Source organism: Enhydra lutris, unplaced genomic scaffold (assembly GCF_002288905.1).
Source record: "Enhydra lutris kenyoni isolate GAN:26980312 unplaced genomic scaffold, ASM228890v2 scaffoldscaffold1, whole genome shotgun sequence".
Classification (NCBI taxonomy): Eukaryota; Metazoa; Chordata; class Mammalia; order Carnivora; family Mustelidae; genus Enhydra; species Enhydra lutris.
The window spans coordinates 100,146,536-100,168,442 of NW_019154085.1; the positions used below are offsets into that span (position 1 = coordinate 100,146,536).

General features: G+C 39.0%; 1 protein-coding gene across 2 annotated transcripts in view; it reads left to right on the forward strand.

The window, feature by feature from the left end:
• LOC111155763 (dipeptidyl peptidase like 10) overlaps positions 1 to 21,907 on the forward strand; it is a 1,348,454-nt gene that overhangs the window by 713,557 nt on the left and 612,990 nt on the right. Inside the window, exon 1 of one of the 2 annotated variants that reach the window (XM_022516263.1) lies at positions 4,674 to 4,745. The exons of the other annotated variant lie outside the window; for it this stretch is intronic. Within the exon in view, the coding sequence (XP_022371971.1) occupies positions 4,674 to 4,745 (72 nt within the window). Of the gene's footprint in view, positions 1 to 4,673; positions 4,746 to 21,907 lie in introns of those variants that run through there. 2 annotated transcript variants of the gene reach the window in all.

Here is a 21,907-nt window from a genome sequence, read left to right on the forward strand (position 1 = left end):
TGCCACGAGAATGTCTGAACAGTATGAGTAGTGTACCCAGTTATCACTTAACTATGCAGTGCCTTTCCTTCTTTTTCTTCCTTTTTTATTTGTTCTTTTTAAAATAATTTTTTGAGATAGTTTACTAGTTAGAGCTTCTAAAATACAGCTTGTTTCTGAGGATTGCTCAACATACTGGTTTTCTGCCCAATGACATGATGTGCACTTTGGGAAATTCAAGAAGCTGGTTGAGGTGAGTAGAGGTGATTGATCAATCGAAAGCAAATGATAGCAGAAGATGTGAACTAAAGCTATTTCTTGATCTGTGAAAAGCTAATTGGACACATTTCAGGCCAGGTCTCTGAAGGCACAGCTCATGAACTCTGTCTTCCTGATGCTGTGCTCATTAAGGACACTCAATAGAGGACTGGCTAATGCTAGGGAAATCCCCATCAAGGTGGCCTTTACATGACACTGCAGAATTACCTCCGGAGGAGAGAGGGAAAGGTAAGGAGAGACTCCAGGGCGCTAGCTGCTTACACAGTTCTATTTACCTTATCTGATTCATCTGAAACTGGAGGATTTATCTCTAAAGGCTACCCTGCTCTCAGACTCTCAAGGGGCTTTTCTCTTTCTCTAATATATCAGAGTTTAGCTAGGCCTTGTTACTGACGGTTGTTAAAGTAAATTTGGGATTTGGGGGTCCTGGGTCTCCTATTTGATATGGAAGACTGAATACAACATGCATGACTTAAATATTTCTGGAACATCCTGTTTGCCACTTATGCTTAAACATTTTCATGATTATCTTGAATAAATTTAATTATTATCTAACTTTCATCACCAGTCCTCAATTATTCATGTCAATAATTCTAGGTAAAATGAAATGTACTGAATTGGCATTTCTCTTTAAAAGAATCAAATATCAGTGAAAGACATTATAGATGTTCACAGTATTTTGTGCAAGAAAATTTTTAAGGGACTTTGGAAATTCCTATAGTATGTTGAGGATCCCACACAGTGGGTTATATCTGCATGGGAACCTGAAACTAGGATTTGAGTCAATGAAAAATTTCAGAAGGAAGTGATGAAGTCTAAATCCTGGAAATCCTAGAAATCTTCCTGAATATGTTGCAAAGGTAAGAAATTTATAACCTAAAATAGAGGGAATTCTGGGCAATCTCTCTAGGTCTTTTGCAGTTATGAGAAACTCCATTCCATAAAAACTAGGAAAACCTCCTTTCCCATTGTATCAGTATTTTAAGTTTAATGGCTGTCCATGAGTTAGTTCATCAAACATACGAGGAAAAGTACTCAAAAAATATTCTGTTAATTTTTACAACATTCTTTAAATCTTTAATTTTCAGAAATAATACACTGTAGGGAGATACTCAAGTTTCTGAATTTTAAAAGTATTATCAAGGAAAGAATTGTTACTATGGATTTATGTATAACTAGAGAGTGTGGGGGAAGTTTGGTGGATATTAATTCTGTCACTTCATGAAGAATCCTTATCTATTGAATTTTTGTATTTTTCTAAGCACCTGACTCCCACTAAAATCTGAACATGTGTAAGTAATTTATTATTTCAGATGATAGTCTTTTGATTCACAAAATTAAGATTTAATTATAGAATTTTAGAGAAAAAAAGGATCTTCTTGGTCATCTAATCTAAAATGTTTAGTTTTACCTCATAAGGAAGCAGAGGCTGGAGCTAAGTGACTTCATTCTTGGCCATACCTCCATGAGGTAACGGAGCTAAGGCAGAAGCCCATTCTGCTGACATGTAGGCTGGTACATGTCCTCTTGTCCACACAGCACTAGGGTTATATCTACTCAAATAGATTATTTTGCAGATGTTTGATTACAATTTTTTTTTTTTTTTTAATAACAACCTATTATCAGAAGTTATAGACAGCTGAGCTGCAGACATTCTCTCTTGGAATGTAAGGTATTCCTTATTTTTTTCTTCTTGGACATTAACATTTTTCTTCAATAAGAAATGAAGTAGAAAATCCTACATTGTAATTCCAGTGCACCACATTTCAAAAAATAGTGTTTAAGTTGTAAGTTACATGTGGTTAAGTTTTAATTAATGTCCTTAACTTAGACCCCAACAGATATAAAATAATGCTTTCAGCTCAGACAAAATAACCCATGCAAAAAGATGGACTCAAATCAAAGACACTTCCCTTTAAAAAAATGATACATATATACATTATACATGAAACGTATACAACTTACATCTTTGTAACCACAAAGTGGAGTTTAAAAAGAATACTGAGAAAGCATGTGAGTTGGACAGTTGACTTCAACCAAATAGGCTGAGAATAATTCCCTCATCTATGCATGTCCTATGTCAACAGAAATCTCTGCACATAAACTTTCAAGTCAAATCAGTTGTCCAAAATGGAAACACATTCAAAGGATCATTCAAAGGATGAATGTACTAAAATGATAAACAGAAGAGCAAGATACAAGGACAGAAGCATTTTTGGAATAATGGAGACCCCTTTCTCCCTGGGGAGGGCAGGAATGGGGAAAATAGAGATTTCCATGTTTACCTGGTAAAGTACTCAGTAGCTATTATGCCCATGTTTCATTTTTTAAAAGATTTATTTATTTTATTGGGGGGGAGGCACAAGCACCCAGTGGGCCAGACAGCAGTGGGGGTTGGGGAAAGAGGGGCAGTAGGAAAAAGAGAATCTGAAGCAGACTCTCCACTGAGCCTGGATGGACTAGAGCTTGATCTCTGGACCCTGAGATCTTGACTTAAGCTGAAATCAAGAGTCCCACACTTAAGGACTGAACCACGCAGGCACACCCTCCCGCCATGTTTCATTTTGAAAATTTGCTTTATATTTTTACAAATAGTGAAGTTATTCCTCTCGACTTACTTCTGTTAGACCAACACACTGTTAGAAGTCACTCAATATCACTGGACCTCTTATTTTTGAAAAAATAAGCTTTCATCACCTAAATCATACCTTCCTGAAGAAAAAACTCATATTTTTATTTTCTAATTTAATCAAATCTAGAGATCACTGGTTTTGTTGTTGTTGTTTTTTTATTTAATCTATTTTAAAGGAACTGTTGTCACAATATTTAGGACAAATGTGAGGATTCACTAATAGGCAGGAGCACAACTCCTAATATCCTAAGATAGCCTGTCTCTAGGAAGTGCATAGTTCATGGACTGAATAATTCAGACAAGGGTGGGGGAGCCAGGCTTAGCCAATAAAAGCATACTCCAAGCTACTGGCTACCATATGCTCAGTCCCTTACCACTGGAACATAGTCACAATGCTGGGGCTGAGTGTAGGAACATCTGGATATTTAAATCCCTCCAACCTTTTCTCTGGTAAGCAATCTCCAAACACCTGTGCCTGAGACTGGGGACTGCTTGTTTGCCCATCTGCTTTGGGTAGGCCCTTTCTAGCAACAGGGAAAAGTAGTAATCTTTCTAGATGAAACCGGTGGACTTTGTGTTATACCTACCCACAGGAATTCACCTTCCCAAGAGTTAAATTGACTCTTTGATTCCTATCCCCCAGTGCCCACAGTATCAGGTACACTCCTTGTAGGCAGGGAGTTTGTTAAATTTGTCTAGGTATTTTAATCTCTTTTCCTTGCAATCCCTCCAAACAGTGTGTTTGACACATGGTAGGTGCTCAGAAAACTTTGAAGGGGAGAGGTTTGTGTTAAGCCAAGGGAAGGTTGGAGAAGGAATTTAAAATTTGAAGACTTTTATCTGAGTGTTCTAGAAAAAAGGGGGGGGGAGGTAGTAGAATATCATCATTAGTTATTATTGTTTGTAATCTACCTTTCAGAATTACACTAGCAGCTGGGGGGGGGGGGGCGGGATCCAGGCTGGAGGCTAAAGGATAAGGCTGTCCATTGCCACAAATCGAGAAACGCAGAGCCTCGGGCCATAACCTGGGACCACCACTTGGGTCCTGGCAAGTGTTGGCAACCCCAGTGGGGCTGTGGGACCTTAGACCCCAGCTAACCCCCGTCTTCTCCGAGCGCTGGAGCATGCCCAGTGGCAGCGATAGAGCCACCGAGGGCCTTGCACGGGCGCGCTCCGCTTCTCCGGGTTTTAGCAGGAGCCCGCGGGGGGCGGGGGTTGGGGGGTAAGGGGGCCAGCAGAGCCCAACAGCCTTGGCCGCGCGTGTGAGGAGCTCGCCACGCGCAGGGCTCTCTCCCGCGTTGCGGTTGCTTGGGAGATGCTGGAGCGCGGCGCCCGGCTGCTCCACCTGGCGCACTGAGCTCTGCGCTGGGAGCCCCCGGGGGCGGGCAGGGGGCGCGGACTGCGGTAGAATGCTAGCCGGGCTCCTCTGGCGCTGTGAGACGTCGCTCGAGCGCGGTCAGGTGCCTCTCTCTGCTCCACTAAGTTGCCACTTGGTCGTGTTAGATCTCCGAGGCTCTCTACGCTTTGGGGTGGTGGGGGGCGGGGGGAGTGGGGAGTTCGAGGGTCTGCGGTAGCCGAAGGAGGGATCTTGCAAGGGGGAGCCTGCTTGGTGCCTCTCTTCTTCTCCTCCCTGTCGCTCCCCTCCCCCCACCCTGTCGCTGCCGCTTTCCCTTCTGCCAATTCGAAGAGCGTCGGGCTCCTGTGACATGCGATCGCTGCCAAGTGACAGTCCCCGAGTCTGAAGTGCCCGCGAGGAAGTGAGCGCCAACGCGGGCCGCCGGCGATGACAGCCATGAAGCAGGAGCAGCAGCCCACCCCGGGGGCCAGGGCGAGCCAGGCGCAGCCGGCGGACCAGGTGAGAGTTGGCAGCTGCGGCCAGGCCCTCCCGGGAAGGGTGGCTCCAGTCCGTGCTTCCCACGCCTCCCTCTCCCCACCCTCCCCTCCGCCCCAGTTCCAGGCTCTCCTCCGCTGATCCATGGACTCCGCAGGAAGTTAGAGCATCCGAGCGCGCTCTGGGGCCGGGCGAGAGGATGCGCACGGTGGAGAGCAGCGGGGAAGGGGGGAGAGAGGTAAAGGCTGGGGTTGGCCCGGGAGCCCTGGCGGGCGGGCCACGGAGGAAGGGAGAGGCGGCCAGGGCCACAGAGTGGGGGCCTCTTGGCTGAAATTAACGCATGTTGGAGGAAATACTGCGCTCCTGGAGGCGTCCACTTGCAGGGTTAGAGCCGGTCTAAACGCAGCTGAAACGAGCGAGCGCTGGCCAAAGCTACCCCACTAAGGAAAATGACCTTTAGGCCGGCAGAGTTTTTCCTTTCTTTTTTCTTTTGAGGAGACTGGGACGGGGCGAGGTGGGGGGCGCTAAAAGAGGGAATGAGGTGTACCCTGCGTCTGTGGTGTACCCTGCGTCTGTGGTCTGCTGAGTCGAGCGGAGCTTGGGAGTAAAAAGGCATTATTATGGGAAGCTGGCAAGGTACTGGCTTTAGTGATTTGTTGGGGCCAGATGTGTTGTGTCTGCAGAGATGGGGTGCCCTGTACTGGCTGAGGGTTATTTCTGTACCTTTTCCGTCTTTCCGCACCGGCCATCCCCTTTTTTGTTTTGCTGTTTAGAGATTTGTAGCATAACCATACCGTGGATCTTCATCTCGTCTCTGTCCCTGGATTGGGGGTGACTCGGGAGTTCGGTGTTGCTTTTTCCCAAAGTTGTAGGGGTCGGGAGTGCTGAAGTGCCCTGGCATAGAGGAGGGGGCTGTGAGGAGGAGGCTGCAGGTGTTGTCACGTTTTCATCAGTCAGGGACTCTGAGCCGAGAGGGCAACAGTTAGGTCAGTGGATAACTACAGAGGCACCCGAGTACCCTTGGCCCCCGGAGTGCACTGTTGAAGGCCGCCCAGTGCAATTCGGTCAGAGACTCTCCTAGCTCTTTGCTAGAAGTGGGGTGAAGGTTCCGGTAGCGGCTCCGCTTTTCACATAGTCTAAGCACTGAGGAGCAAGTGAAGGGAAGCTGTCCAAATCGCCCGAGTGGTGATGAGGCGGAGGAGGACATGCCAGGGCTGCTGTTATTAATATTCTAGTCTTGGTCATCTCTCCTGGCTTGTGGTCTCTTTCTTCTCCTCTTCTCTTTCCTCCTCGTTTCCCTCACATATGTTTCACACAGGTGGTGAGGATTGCTCAATGTCTTAAAGCTCCCTCTCCATTTACTGGAGTGGATGTTGCAGTTTTTACAAAGCAGGTTGTTTTCTTCAACTAGTCGCTTTACTCCCCACCCAGAGATACATATGAAAATACTACAACATTTATGCGGTCTTATGTGTCCCTTTCCCTTGCATCTTTTTCCTCTGCTCCCTCCAACACACACCACAAGGTAGCAACTGGTTAGCAGATTATAAAAATAATTTTAGGAGAGGAGCATGGATTTAACATCCTCTTTCAAGCTGACAGCTCTTAAATTTCATTAACAAGCCACGGAGCCTCTCTACTGCTCTTGGAATGCTGCTTCCAATAAGAATGATTAGTCAGGTGAGAGTCCCCACATGAAATCTGTGCTCACTACCCTGTGACACCAGCTGGTTACTTGAGGTGCTGCAAACTGCTCAGTACCAGTGGAGGTGGGGAGGCAGAAGCAGAGCAGAGCACACAGAACTGAAAATACATATGTAAACAGTGGACAAGCCGCCTATGCACAGTAAAGCCTTTTGTCAGGACTAATCGGGTACTTAAAATTCATCTGAAGAGAGAGAGTCAAGCTTGAATCCTTTTTTCTTGTGAGCATGCATTTTGGTTTATGGCCACTTCAGATATTCAGGGAGTGGCCATTTGCAGAACTCTTGTTTTAATTGAGTTTTTAAAGTGACTTTCTGAACATTTACATGATTTTAAAATGTCAATGGTATGCATATTATGCTAAAATTAAAATGAAAGAGATTGATTTTGCTAGGGGAAGGAAAGCAGAGTGAAATATGCGTGGCAGCATCCCATTGAAGATTTTCCAAGCACTCCTAGAAAATACCTTTTATTTAGCATGTTCTTTGTCTGAAGCTTGACCTATGAAATGATGACCAGATAATGTGGATGATTGCTGTGATTGCTTAAACTACTTGCTCTAAGAGTACTAAGTTTTGATTAACAGTATTATGTATTGTGGTCTGATGCTGTGATTGTCATACAACTCTCATGTGGTACTTGTTATAATACCCCCCAAATAGACATGAATGATATTTCTGCTTGCTATATTTCTTAAAAAAAAAAAAAAAAAAAGATTCACAACTTTAAATAAAAATATAGCTTTATGAAGTCCTACTTGATGGTTAAATAGGGGGCATAGTCCAGCTAATCACTTAACTGTGTATTGATTTTGAGTGATTTAAGCTTTACAAATGTTGCCAAAAAAGTCTTTGGCTTTTCATAGTAGAATTTTTTATGAAATCTCAAAAACACCTTGTCCTGAGGCCATCAGCACCTATTTCCACCTACAGCACAGTAGAAGACTGTGGTCTTTCCTTTGGGTGAGATGGTTATGGATCCTGTGGTTTGGTTGTTGTTAGGTTCCTTTAGCGAGCTTGACCCCTCTATTTCTTTCATCTGTGACTGTCCTCTGGGATTTGGTGCCAGGACGAGTCACTTCTTACCCAGAGAGAATCGGCAACGGGAATAGCAGGGACTGTGTACTTTTATTAACATTTTGAATCATTGGAAATATTTTTTTTTATCATTTTACTAGTCTTTCAAAGCTTCAATGATTAAATGTTTATGAAAGTTATTTTTGTTGTTTTCATAATGCTCCACATTTACAAAGTATCTAGATAGATAAATTGATATGGGTAGATACAGTCATTCTGAATATGATCAAAATCCCACTTTACATTGAGGGATCTAAAATCTTGAGTGACAAGTTGCAACTTACTGTTTTTAAAAATCACTTCTGAATGCTTGCCATGTGCAGAGTACTGTCTTCTGGACTGATAACATTCATTAAATGCATTTTTCTACTTCATCCTCAAAGAAACTTTCCAAGTTAAGACGTGTGGTTATTCCCATTTTAGAGATGAGAAAATACAGAGGCTTAAAGAAACTAATCAAACTTGTCTTCATAAGTGGTGGAGATAGGACTTAACCCCAGTCTGTAATACCTTAAATAAAATATGGTCATTGAAGAGCCCAACCTTCTAACTTCTACCCAGTTATAGTTCAACACATTGTTACTAGCATAATGAAAAATAATTGCTAGTATTCTGTGTGTACAGATTTACTTTGAATATAAAACAACGAATTTGCTTAAAGCTTCGATTATAAATGTAAATAATAGCTCTTGAAAATTTTGAAGTTAACTTAATATCTCTTCCATTGATGGAAATAATATAAAAAGAACCAGGTAGGTCTTGAGAAGTACATAGGAACTTTACAAAAAGAAAAAAAATCTTGGTAATGATGGGACTTTCAAGGTTTCTTAAATGAGTTCATTTTTAATACTTAGACCTGGTTTAGAGTTTGCCCACATTGCCACCAGGTGGCACCCTTCTGCTGAATCCAATGGGTAAAAATATTTCCTAAAATGTTTGGTGGTCCTCTCAGCTCCAAAAAACTGAACCAAAACAAACTAAAACACAAAACAACAACAGCAAAAAACAAAAACAAAACAAACAAAAAACCCAAACAAAACAAAAAACTAAGCAAACAAAAGAAAAGCCATAACCCTACTTTTTGAAGTATGACTATAAAATATATTTTTATAAGCAACAATTTGGCAGCAGAAACATCATTAGTTACGCATTTCTCTCTAAAAAACACATTCTGGTAGAAAACCAATCTCTCATGGTTCAGTATGCAGCAGTCTCTCGATGAAATAATTCATGGTCAAAACTGCAATTAAATATGTAATATGCAAAATGCCTTTTGTGAAATATGTATTGTACTTTTCACTTTTAGATAATATTAACCCAAAATGTTACCATACAGAAATTAGGATTCAGTCTTTCTTCCATGTTTCCCTGACAAAAATAAAAAGATGTCATAATTTGGTCTATAAACTATTGTTTTTTTTTTTTTTTTAAAGATTTTATTTATTTATTTGACAGACAGAGATCACAAGTAGGCAGAGAGGCAGGCAGAGAGAGAGAGAAGGGGAAGCAGGCTCCCCACTGCCCAGAGAGCCCGATGTGGGGCTCGATCCCAGGACCCTGGGATCATGACCTGAGTTGAAGGCAGAGGCTTTAACCCACTGAGCCACCCAGGCGCCCCTAAACTATTGTTTTTAACACAGAACTTCAAAAGTAGCTTTTAGAAATCCTATTGAAAATAATTTAATAGACTTTTTATTATTCTTTATTGAATATAACGTATATACTGTCTAATTGATGGGAAAGTTTGTGATTTGGTTTACAAAGGATAATTTAGATTGGATAAAGGCATTATGTAGAAGTCTTTTTGACTTAGGAGGTATTATGCATTTTCTACTATCCTTTATTATTACATAATGTGTATCTTATAACATGTATATATGATGTTTTATCTACTGAGTTTAGAACATACCACAAAGCATCCTTACTTATAAGCTTCTACTCTCTGTTTATTTCAGGAACTGAGCAAATCGCACATTTAAGAAAAATTAAACTATATAAAAACAAGTTAAAGAAAATTGTATTATTAAATATTAATGCTGCATTATCTTATGAAGTGCATTACATTAGAAACAAAACATTGAAACCAAATTTCACCCAGCCTGAGTAAAGAAGAAAGCTATTTTAAAATTTTGGTTCATTGAATCATTTATGATTACATAAAGTTACTATTATCTGTGGGTTATGCCCTGGAAACCACAGATTCAAGTTTATATCCCAGCTCCACCAGTCATCACTGCTTTCTTGGGCAGGATAACTTATTTTCTACATTTCATTTGTGAATGGAGATGACTACAGATCCTTTACATGTTTGTTGTAAGAATTAAATGAAATAATATATGAAGGCTTTTGAATAAAGCCTGTCTCATAGTGTGCTCTCATTCCCTAGGCTAAGAATAGGCACCTACAAAAAGGTGGGGGGAGGCTTATTGAGCCACCTGCAACTGGTATATTATTTTAACATTTTACGAAAACACTGCGCTGTTCAGTACACATTTGTATGATTATATATGTAGTTGCATAGACACATACATATTAATAATATATATTCTTTGGTTTGGATGTCAGGGCTGATTTGGCAAACATGCAAACTTCAAAATACTCTATTAGGTCTCTTATAGTCAAAGCACACGTCTTTACCATTCCTACCTCTGTAAGGGGCCAAACTGGAAGTAAGCTTTGGCTAATTCTCACAAACAGGTGAATTAGCCACAGAATATGTTGCATTGTGTTCAGTGCAATCCACTTCCTAAGGTAATGAGCATAGAGAAAGGGGGTATTTGAAATCCTCTTTAATATTTGAATTAGTATTTCATACTTGGTATTCCAAGTACAAAACTGCCTCCGTATAGTTTCATACTTGCTGAGTGACTTTACGTGTGTTGTAATCAGGTTCACGTTTCACCACCACATTATACAGTAGCCCCCCCACCCCCATTCGTTGTTGGCTTTCCCTGATATCAGGTCCCCACTGTCAGCTGAGATCCCAGAAAGACATGATCCTCTGTCAGAGGTAGTGTCAGAAGGTCACTAGGATAGCCTCGCACTCAGTCCCCCATCACTCACCTCACGTCCTTTCCTCACTCAGGCATTTTGTCTTCTCACATTGTTCCCATCATCTTCAGAGGGTGAGCACAGTATCATGAAAAGAGAGCTCACATTCACATAAGTTTCATTACAGTATAGTAGTTCTATTTTGTTAGTTATTTTTGTGAATCTCAGACTGTGCCTCATTTACAAATTGAACTTCATCACAGTTATGTATATATAGGAAAAAACACAGTATATATAGGATTCGAGAGTGTCAGAGGTTTGAGGCATCCACTGGGGGTCTTGGAATATATCCCTCGTGGATGAGGAGGGATGACTAATGAGGGCATAACCTGAGGCATGCATCAACTAGGAAAGTTGGACGCTTATCCCATCTGAAGACCTCTAAAAGGTCCCCAGAAGGGGCAAACAAAATAGTGGCTTTCTCCAAGGCTTTTAAACTGTACACTCCCCCCCACCAACCTCGCTAGAAATTCTTCTCATTTATTATGTATTAACTAAAAGGAATGCTTGTTACTTCTAGTATGATAAAGTAAAGTGGAAGGTAGGTTTAGTGGGGAGGATGGGGTTGCTGAAGAGCGAGCTCTTCTCTTACGGATTCATTTTTGGTGAGCTGTCCTGAATCCTCAGGGTTTCAGACATACTTTATGTAATGGTAAATATAACACTCACCACTAGGCTAAACACAGAAAATTTGCTTTTATCTGAAACTGATAAAATATTTTACTTTGAACTGTCCCGTTCAGTAATTGATGTTAACAGTACCCCTTATAATGTCTTCCATATGATAAAAAATTATTTTCATTTTCTTTTCAAGGTTGGCATGCTAGTTAATTTAAAAGTTTCTGAAACATTAGTAATCTTTTAAATCAACTTTCAGATAATATGCTAATCCTATTAGCCAGAATAGTATATTCTACAGTGTTTTTGGAATTGCCAAGTGATATTCAAATTTAATTATATTTTGGGGAGAGGCAACATGATGTAGGATTGGGAAGAGAGTCAGAACAGATTTCATATTGAATCTTTCTTCTACCATTCACTACGCAATCTAGGGCAAACAAATCCCTCTAAAATCATTCTTTCATCTTTAAAGGAAGAAGATGGGGAGAATGTTGTAAGAGTTAGAGACAGTCTGTGTGAACGGACTTGCATAACATCTGGCTGAAGATAGAATTCAGTATTTTTATTCTTGTTGCTACTGTGTTTCTAGAGTATCTGAGAAGATTTTTTCATGTTTTTGAAAAGGCAGTTTTCCATTTTCCATTTCCATAATGAAATGCTGAAAAAAAATATATATGTATATAGACGTATATATATATACGTCTATATACGTATATATGGGTGTGTATACATAACAAACATACACCATACATATACACAGTTATGATCTAAATATATGGGGTATCTTATTTTAAAATTTAATAAAATTCTATTTTATTTTTAAAGATTTTATTTATTTGACAGACACAGCGAGAGAGGGAACACAAGCAGGGGGAGTGGGAGAGGGAGAAGCAGTCTTTCCACTGAACAGGGAGCCTGATGTGGGGATCAATCCCAGCACCCTGGGATCATGACCTGAGCCAAAGGCAGGTGCTTAAGGACTGAGCCACCCGGGTGCCCCAATATATGCGGTATTTTAGAGTTGGATTATTATAGAGCATTAGGAGGAAAACAACTGATAAAAATCTGACTGATTTTTCTATTTTTAGGTGATAACTTGTTTTCCTGAAAGACTTAAGATCTTCTTTGAAATGTTTGTGGTTTAATATTCTCTTTCTGGAAGTTTGGTTTCGAGAAGGGACTGACTTAGAAATTCTTTGCTTATAGGAGCTGATGATATGTTGAGTTGAAATTTGAAAAGAGTTAGTTGAGTGCATAATCAAAACTGACTCTATGTCTGAGAGAGCCAAGCCAAGCTGTATATTCTCCAGCCAAGTTGAATATTATCTGACTTTCATATTATCGCGATTTATCATACTTACTGATTTTCTGAGGTCAGTACAAAAGCTTGCATATCAGGTTACAAGGTAGCAAATGAAAAAAGTGAGGGAAAAAGGTATTTTTATTATCTGTATTCTCACCCCTTTTTTGAGATCTAAATGAAGATTCAATTTCTTACACCATCTGAAAGCCTCTTCTCTGAAAACAATATGACAAACCCGAATTTTATAATTGAAAACTTGAATGGCAGGCTCTCCTGCGATTTATTTTCAAATAATGGACCAGAGAGACCACTTGAAGTTGCATTAATAATGCTTGCACCGGGTTAGCTGTAGGTCTTTCCTGTTATTGGTACTTGGGTTTGCTTTTGGCAAAAGGAATCAAGTAAGTGAAAACTGTTGATATTCTTCCTTCCTTTAATCACATCTTACCTCCAGGAAGGGTTTTAATATGAGCTAATGAATGCAAGACATGGCATTTTTTTTTTTTTTCATTTCACATGTTTTGAAACAAGTACCAGAAACTCTTTTTTTTCTATGACCTTTTAAATCAATGTCTCACAAAGTTGCACACTGATTTTTCTACACACCGAATCAAAGATTAGGAGTCAAGACACCTTCTGAGTAGAGGTCAGAAATATATCTTTTCAAGAGGAGCAATATAATATTCATGAATTTCTCAGATGTAGAACTAGGTAATGTTTGGGTAGATTAGTATATAATTTACATTTCCTCGTGGGTGAGTTTAATGACTAGATTGTCTATCTACTCCACTACCTTTTAGGCATTTTTAAGGGAAAAGACTGTACATTTTACTGTTTGTTTCTTTTCTAGAGTACCATGAAGGGATTGTGAGAGAATTAATTCCTTTCCTCTGATCCTAGGAACTATATGTGTTTCACTTTTTGGCAGTCATACTGGCAGGGTAAGTGGGTATGAACTAAACCTGGAGTTGATATGAAAGAGGTCCACCTTGTTCCCATTAATGGAGGATGCTTCTCATCGTTCTGAAATGAGGTTTACCCAACATTAGTGCCACAGTGGCATCACAGGTAGTTTCTTGTGCATCCGCCATCCCTTACACACGTCTCTTTGCTTGCAGAGTCAGTGTCTCTTATGTTCCAGGATGGTCATTTTGATTGCCCTGTCTCCACTTGCACTTGTGCCATGTCCAAATCCAAATCCATTTCCTTCCACCTCTACATTTCTGAGAGTGGTCTCTGGCCAGGATTGAGTCCCTGATATCTGAACTACTGTGATGTCCACAGTGGCCTTGCCTTTCCAGACTCTTCCTTGAAATGGCCATCGAGTCATAAACGCTGATGGCATTTTGAGAAAGTATTCTGATTGCTGCATCTTATGTCTTTGCTTTCAGATCAGGAGATAGCCAATGGGGAGACGAAGTGTCTTGTCTCAGGTCACACAGTTGGTTAGAATCAAGAGGCAGTACCTGATTCTGGGCCTCTTCACTTATGGCCATTTGCTGTGTATCCTGCTGCCAGATTCAGCTGTTGCTATAGCACCTTTGTGGGTGCATTGGTGACACACCTGCCTGTTGACACAAACAGCAGAGTAACCTAAAAAAAAATATCGTCCTTGAGACTTTTGAATCTGTAGCCAAAACTCACTTGACGTTGCTTGGTTTCTCCTTGGTTCTAGGCTAGTGGTCCTTAGACTTCTAGTACCAGGCCACAAAACTTCAGAGAACCCTGTATGTATCTTCTCCATCTTGCCATGACAAGAAGTCTCCTCAGTGCCATAAAGCCATTTTGAAAGTAAACCGAGAGCCATTGTTCGAAAGACACGCCAGCACCTTCCATCATACATGCAGACGTTGGTATTCTTAAACTCTTCCCTTCAGCATAAATGATCTCCCATTGATCTCTGCCCTCAGCATTTGAAATTATAATTCTGTAGTGAACTGACCAGTGACTGGATGACTCCTTTCTGAAGGAGGGGGTGTACTTAGGAACTCTGGAAAGCACGTAAGTGAATTATGGTGCTTCTTTGAGAAGTTAATAGAAATTACAGGTTTCTGATTCACTAGGTTTCTTGGAAGGTAAGGCTATTTCTAGAAGCTGTGATAATTTTGTCAGAGTACTGAGATCCAATACGAGACCTGAGAAACTTCTATATGCAAAATAAATAAGGATTTTTGAGGGACACAGAATTTTTTATAGTGGAAAGAACTAGGGCTTTCTCTTCATTTAGCCTCAGATTAAATTCTATTTACTACTTTGAACAGTTACCCAGTCTGTCTCTGAAATTAATATTTCACCTGGAAATGGGATGATGGTTACATTGTGGAAGTGTTCTGATGATTAGCAGTGAGATAGGTTCTTTATCCAGGAGGTGCTGAAAAATGGCAATGTGTATTTATTTATTTGCTCTTTTTTTTATCAATATGTATTGGGCTATTATACCAACAGAGGCAACATGATGGGAAATCAAGCTGATGGTGAGATTCCTAGATGTTGGGAATTCCTAGATGATAGGATGGTGAGATTCCTAGATGTTGGGAATATCAGCTTTAAAGCTCATTTCTCCATTAATTCAACCAAAATTCAGAGCATATTAAACCCCTAGTTTTGTTGATATGGGTATTACATAGAAGCATCCTGGCTCCAGAGCTAACGTGGATTAGGGGTTATTATTATTATTTTTAAGATTTTTATTTATTTGATGGATAGAGATCACAAGTAGGCAGAGAGGCAGTCAGAGACAGGGGGAAGCAGGCTCCCTGCTGAGCAGAGAGCCCGATGTGGGGCTCGATTCCAGGACCCTGAGATCATGACCTGAGCTGAAGGCAGAGGCTTAACCCACTGAGCCACCCAGAAACCCTGGATCAGGGGTTAATTAAGTAAATATATGGCATCCATTTTTATATTACTTACAAGTACAGGAAAATCAACAGAGTTTGCATTTTGAAGATGGAGAATTGAATATGCACTTGCTTTGCCTGAAAAATTTTATTTTTCTTTCCCTATCCCATGGCTGAATTCTCTTCTCATGTTTATAATGCATTCCGCATTTGGAGTGCTGCTGCATTCCGCATTTGGAGTGCTGCTTCATTCCTACTCAGAGCTGTAGTCCTCCGGCTGTAACAGCGAATCCAAAAAAACTAATATAGAATCACAGATGGTGCAAATATTTGAAAATAGGTAAATACAATCTAGGATTAGCTGCTTGGGCTCAGAAATGTCAGCTTGGTATTGCTTATTGGTCACATAAGGCAGTTTTAGTTAAGGGAAGACCCAGGACAAAAGCATCATAATATAAAATTGCTGGTTTGGAGCTATGCAACATAACAAACCCATAATTGTTATATAAACTAAAATGAGTCACTCTGTAACAAGGAAAGGTGTTTCAGAGAGGTCACAAAGTATCAAGAGGTTATAAAGGGGATAAAAAATTAAGCAGTTACCATATCATGGAACTGCTGTATGGTACCATCTGCTGACTTCCATTTAAAGCCAATTTTTAAAGAGAAAATATCCATTCTTATGGATATGCTGTAGGTAGGCACGTATTAAATGACCCAAGTGTGAGAACTAACAGTCAGATTGCCAGCATCAAATCCATAGATGGTGCTTATTAGTTGTATGTGCTGTGTGTCCCTACTTCTGACTGAGAGTTTGAAATAATGCAATGTCATTTTCCTTCAGTTTTGCCCTTTTTATTTTTATTTTTATTTTAAAAAAAGATTTTATTTATTTGAGAGAGAGAGTGTGAGAGAGCATGAGAGGGGAGAAGGTCAGAGGGAGAAGCAGATTCCCCATGGAGCTGGGAGCCTGACGTGGGACTCCATCCTGGGACTCCAGGATCATGACCCCAGCTGAAGGCAGTCACTTAACCAACTGAGCCACCCAGGCGCCCCAGTTTTGCCCTTTTTAGAGACACAGTTCTTTTTAAAGGATCTTAGAACCAACCATGAAGATTAAGTCACCTCATTTGCTGATAAGACATGAGGAATGATAAAGACTGACTTCAGGGTCATGCTAGTGATGAATTTGGTAGATTGGAAGTCAGAGCTTTTCTCTCCTAGGCTAGGAGTTGGTAGGAGACTCACTCAATCATTAGGATCATAGAAATCATTTTTGGTTGAATATATTGATCTCAGATGAAGAAAAAGTGGATGAGAATTAAACTGAGAGGTTTCCAGTTGGTCTTAAAATTGTTTTTTTTTTTTAATTTAACTTTTTTCCAGGCAGTGGGTATAATAAAATTAGATCTATTATATAGATTGTATCTGGAAGCATCAAGGAACAGGTGGTCACATGTGTAATGGTTAGATGAAACCTAAATTTTCTGCCATTTCTCATTTCTCAGAAGTGGCAGAGCATAGGAAGGTCTGGTGCAGAGCATATGTGAAGGTCTGCGGAATACAGCACTGATCCCTCTCAAAGTACATGTTCACAAGGAAAAAAATCCTGTCTCTCATCTAAATATATAGAGAACATACAGTGAAAATGTATAGTGAACACTTACTAATAAAGGGACCATGAAAATCATAAAGCTCGTTCAAAGAGCATTTCAAGCAAAGAGATTTATATATATAGGAAAGGAATGATGTACAATGTTTGCAAAATTTGATGTACAACTGGTTAATATCTGACAGGATTTAAATAATAACTTTTGTGGTTATCTCTAGCAGACTGAAGTGTTTTTTCAACTTCTCTATCTTCTACAATTAATGTTTAAGTTTAGATTGTGGACTTATGGCAAAAGTAAATGGTAAGTGTAAGAAAGGTGTATATTTCTAAGATTGTATAATGCTTGTGTGGGCTGATTAGATAATGACAGCGTGACATTGAAAAGATGGACATGTGGTTGTACTTAAGTTTTATTTCCAAGTTCTCAATAATTTTCTTAACATCCCCTAACTCACAAAAATGGTGCCATCTGGGATGTCAGAGCCAGCTTCTTAGGTAATTTTATCAAAGCTTTCTATGAGCCCTGTGGAGCTTCACGTGTCAAGTCTGATTCACCTACAGAGAGGTCCTGGAATGCGGCCAGTCAGTACTGTCAGGTTCACCCCAACAAATTGGTCCAGGTGTTTTTGAGGAATGGAAGAGAACAACTTGGTAATTTCAAATAGCTGTTTGAGGGAAAGATGAAGTAGAATAATTGCACACAAGGCAGTGAAAAGCCATTCCTGAAGATTTAGAAAATAAGGTTTAGATCAAGTTGCATGGTTGGTAGTTGTCCCTAGAAGATGGCTGCTTTCAGAGCTGCCCTTGGGAGGAAGATACCATACCTAACCACACAGTCTGATTTAAGACACACATAAGTTTTCCTTCCCTTGATAATCACTTTCTTTATCACCGGTCAAGAAGTAGCTTCTTCTCATCCATCTGCATATATTTGAAATTCTACCATGGCTTTATTTGTTCCTTTGATGGTGACCAAGGGGTGGTAGCAATTTATGTGTGACTTGAATGTATTTGTCTCTTTGTTATTGCTTAGTATGAGAATGGACAGGGGCCATAGAAAATGAAGGCCTTACATATATGAGGGAGTAGGGACAGGAAAAAAGAAACATAGAAATGGGTCTGGAAATCTCAAGAAAGAATCATGACTTACACATGAAGCAAGCTACTCCTAACTGGCCCTCAGTTTTCTAATCTGAGTTAAAAAAAAAAAAAAAAAAGGTCTTTGAATGAATATTTGCGTCCTGTGTGCAAAGGGGTTTGTGAATGTGGAGTTTAAACAGTCTTATAGAGTTATTAAAACTTGTTTTCTTTAAGTATCTTTTACTACCTACGGAAAACTTTTAGATCAGCCTTGTCCAATAGTACATTCCGAAATGATAAAGATGTTCCATATATGTGCTTTCCAGTGTAGTGCTCATCAGCCACATGTGGTTACTGAACACTTGAATTATGGCCAGTGTCACTAAACTACTCAATTCCAATTTCATTTGGTTTTAATTAATCTAAATTTAAATGGCCATATGTGACTGGTAGCTTCTGTATTATTTCTACACCTTCATTTTTCAAACTTTAGCATGCGTAGAAGTCCTTGGAGATGATGATAGCAGATTCCAACCCAGGGAATCTGGAATGAGGTCCAAGATTCTGCATTTACATCATGATGCTTTCTCTGTGGACCATCCTCTAAGCAAGGCTGTATTTCTCAACAGCAAAGATTCTTGCTTAAATTTTAATTTATCACTTTACTTAGGTTCACACCTGCCATAGAAGATAAGTCTGGAAGACTGTAACAAAATTATAAGGCATAGCTTTAGAAATATAAAAGGAAAATAGTTTTAGAGATGAAATGATTGGCATTTTTACTATAATTGAAAGTTAAAATTTTGAACACATAGTATTCCTGTTTGTCATGCAAAGGTTAGGTGCCTATATCTCATCTAAACCTCACCATAAACTCCATGTAATAGATACAACTTTTATTCCAGTTTTGGAAATGATAAGCTAAGAATCACATTAATTATCAATTGCTTTACTCTATTGAAGGTAAATGATTTATTTGATATTTACATGATACTAAATGATTTATATTAAATAATTTGTTATGTGTGGCTGATCAGTAAATCATAATTTGATTCTCTTCCATAGATAACAGTAGTAATAGACTGGTAGTTAATAATCCTCATCAGAACCCTGTGCAATTTAGTATTGTTTCCTTACTTTAAAGATGAGCAAACTGAGGGATAGAGAAAGTAATTTGACTAAGGTCCCCTGATGTCTAAGTGGCAGAACAAGATTTTGAACCCTGGCTGTTTGTCCACACTCTCATGTGTTCTACTTGACAATTTTTAGGGTGTTTAGTGAGTATCTCTTGTGTGTTAGGCAGTGTATTAAGAGTATGGCTCCTGTCTTCTCTATGTTCAATGGTAAATGGAGTTTACTTTGAAAATTTTAACTGTGCATAATTTCATGTTTATCCATAGTATTTTAAAACAGAAAAAAAACACTTCCATGTGTGCACATGTGTATAAACTTCACAATTTAGGGAAGCTTAAAATTGTCTTCCTTGTTACTTTGCAATAACCTTGGGCAACAAATTGGCTTCATCGTTTTAATGAGTGAAAAGATGAATGCTTTGGCCTTGGTTATTCAGTAACCGAGGTGTAATATCTAAGCCTTATTTTTCAGAACAACGTTGTCTGTCTTTTTGTTTAATCCAGTGACAAATGTTAACCAAGTCTATTTCTGTATTTCCTGATTTTTAATAAAGGACAGTCTTCATTAACTTCTAAATAATGTATTCACATGGTTCAGACTTCAGATATCATACAAATAAACACAGTGGAATGCTTCCCTCCTGGAGTTGTTCTCCAGCAACTCAATTTCTTATTCACTCATTCTCCTAATAGATCACTACTACTATTATTTTCAGTTTTTCCTTTGTTCAGGAGAAATTTTCACATATACAGGCTAATCCCACTTTTTCTCCATCTCCATTTTCATTTTTATTTTTTAAAGATTTTATTTATTTATTTCACAGAGAGAGAGAAAGATCACAAGCAGGCAGAGAGACAAGCAGAGAGAGAGGGGGGAAGCAGGCTCCCCGCCAAGCAGAGAGCCCAATGCGGGGCTGGATCCCAGGACCCCGAGATCATGACCTGAGCCGAAGTCAGAGGCTTAACCTACTGAGCCACCCAGGTGCCCCTCCCTTTTTAGAAAAGGCCATATACACATTTATTTTAAAGTGTATAGCATTTTTAGGTTTATTTTTCTATAAAAACCTGAACATTATCAAGATAGACCCTCTAACTGTTCTCTTCACTGATGAATTTTCCACCTTTATTCATGATGAATTCGATCTGTGTCTCATAATTGATAACTAGTCTTAGTATATACATTTGCATGCCAGTTATTTTATCTCTCTATCCCTCAGTTTTCTCATCTTTAAAATAAGAAAACAAACCAAAAAAATTAAAATAAGAAAACTAGTCTAACTTGCACAGTTTTGATGAGGATTATTCCATTAACTATCAGTTTGAGTATTACTACTATTATCTATGGAAGAGAATCAAATTAGGATTTGTTGATCAGCCACACCCAGCAAATTATTCAACATAATTTAAATCATTATCATGTAAATATCTAATAAATCATTTAACGTTAATAAAGGAAACCAACTGATGGTTATTATGGTATGTATCATTGTGACCAAAAAGATACTTTCTCCATTTATTAGTTGTTCTGCCATGGGCATCTCTTCTCTGAACCTCAGCTCCTCATTTATAAGACTGAAGTAAAAGTATTCAATTTGAAAAGAAAAAATTATTCAGTTCTTTAGCATTCACTTCACTGCTGTAAAATTGTGTGTGTGTGTGTATGTATGTATTTGTATACTTTTATATAACATTGGTCTCTATATGAGATTCTTTTATATCTTAAAAAGAGGTTAGCTTCCTTCGTATCCTGTGCATTAGACTCAGGAATAAGTGCCAGCCTTTGCAGTCTAAAAATTTAGAGATAAGTGGTGAGCATTTCCCAGACTTCTAAAGACAGAGCTATACTCTATGCCTTATTCATGTTAAGGAAATGAGACCATATTTAGAAATTTTAATGTAGAATTTTAAAACCATCCTGTGTTTTCTTTAAAAATAAGGAAGATTTTGTGTTAGTAGAAGAATGAATGGGATCATGAAGCCAAATGTCTGCTAAGGGGCAGGACCCAGCATTGTGAAAATATGGTTTCTTGTAATTTTGTCAAGGGACCTAGAGACTTTTAATAAGCAATGATGAGTATGTCTTGTGCTTGCATTTTCTTATATCCTTTGGGATTAACCTAATTTGGGAAATGGGAAGCACCGCCTTAGGGAGCATACTACACTTATTTATATCTCTTATTTGGCCTGGAAAGGCTCTACATTGCTTTCATTCCCAATTATTTATTCTCTTAGTGCTAAGAGGAAGGAAAATAACAGTAGTTGAGGAAGAGATGAAAGGCTTTGGCCTTTGCAGAATCCTTTTTTATTTTCAAAGAAAAATTACTTCAATAAATTAGAAATTCATGAATTATTATGTTCTTACTACCTCATGTAATGAAGAAGCTGAGAACCATTTCAAACTCAGAAAATTGATTTCGTCAAAATACTCCCATTCTTTCCACCAAGTAGTACTGAAAATTATTAATAAGCACACCAGGAAGAAAAATGGTAGTAATGAAATGTTTTATTAGTCCTTTAAGGATGACCGAGCCATCCAAGACTTCAGCTACTTTCAAAGGAAGAATTTTTAGTTAGACTGTTCTTAACAATGGGAAAGACAGGTTTATTTTTCTTATTTCTTTTAAGATTCTGTAAAGATTACAGAGCTATTTAAAACCAAATAACTTCTTTTCTCTGAAAATTTTTAAAGGAAAATCAATTTTTTTACAATACACCTGCTGCATTATGGTAGGACATACTTGGTAGCTACTAATCTTTAAACACTAAGAA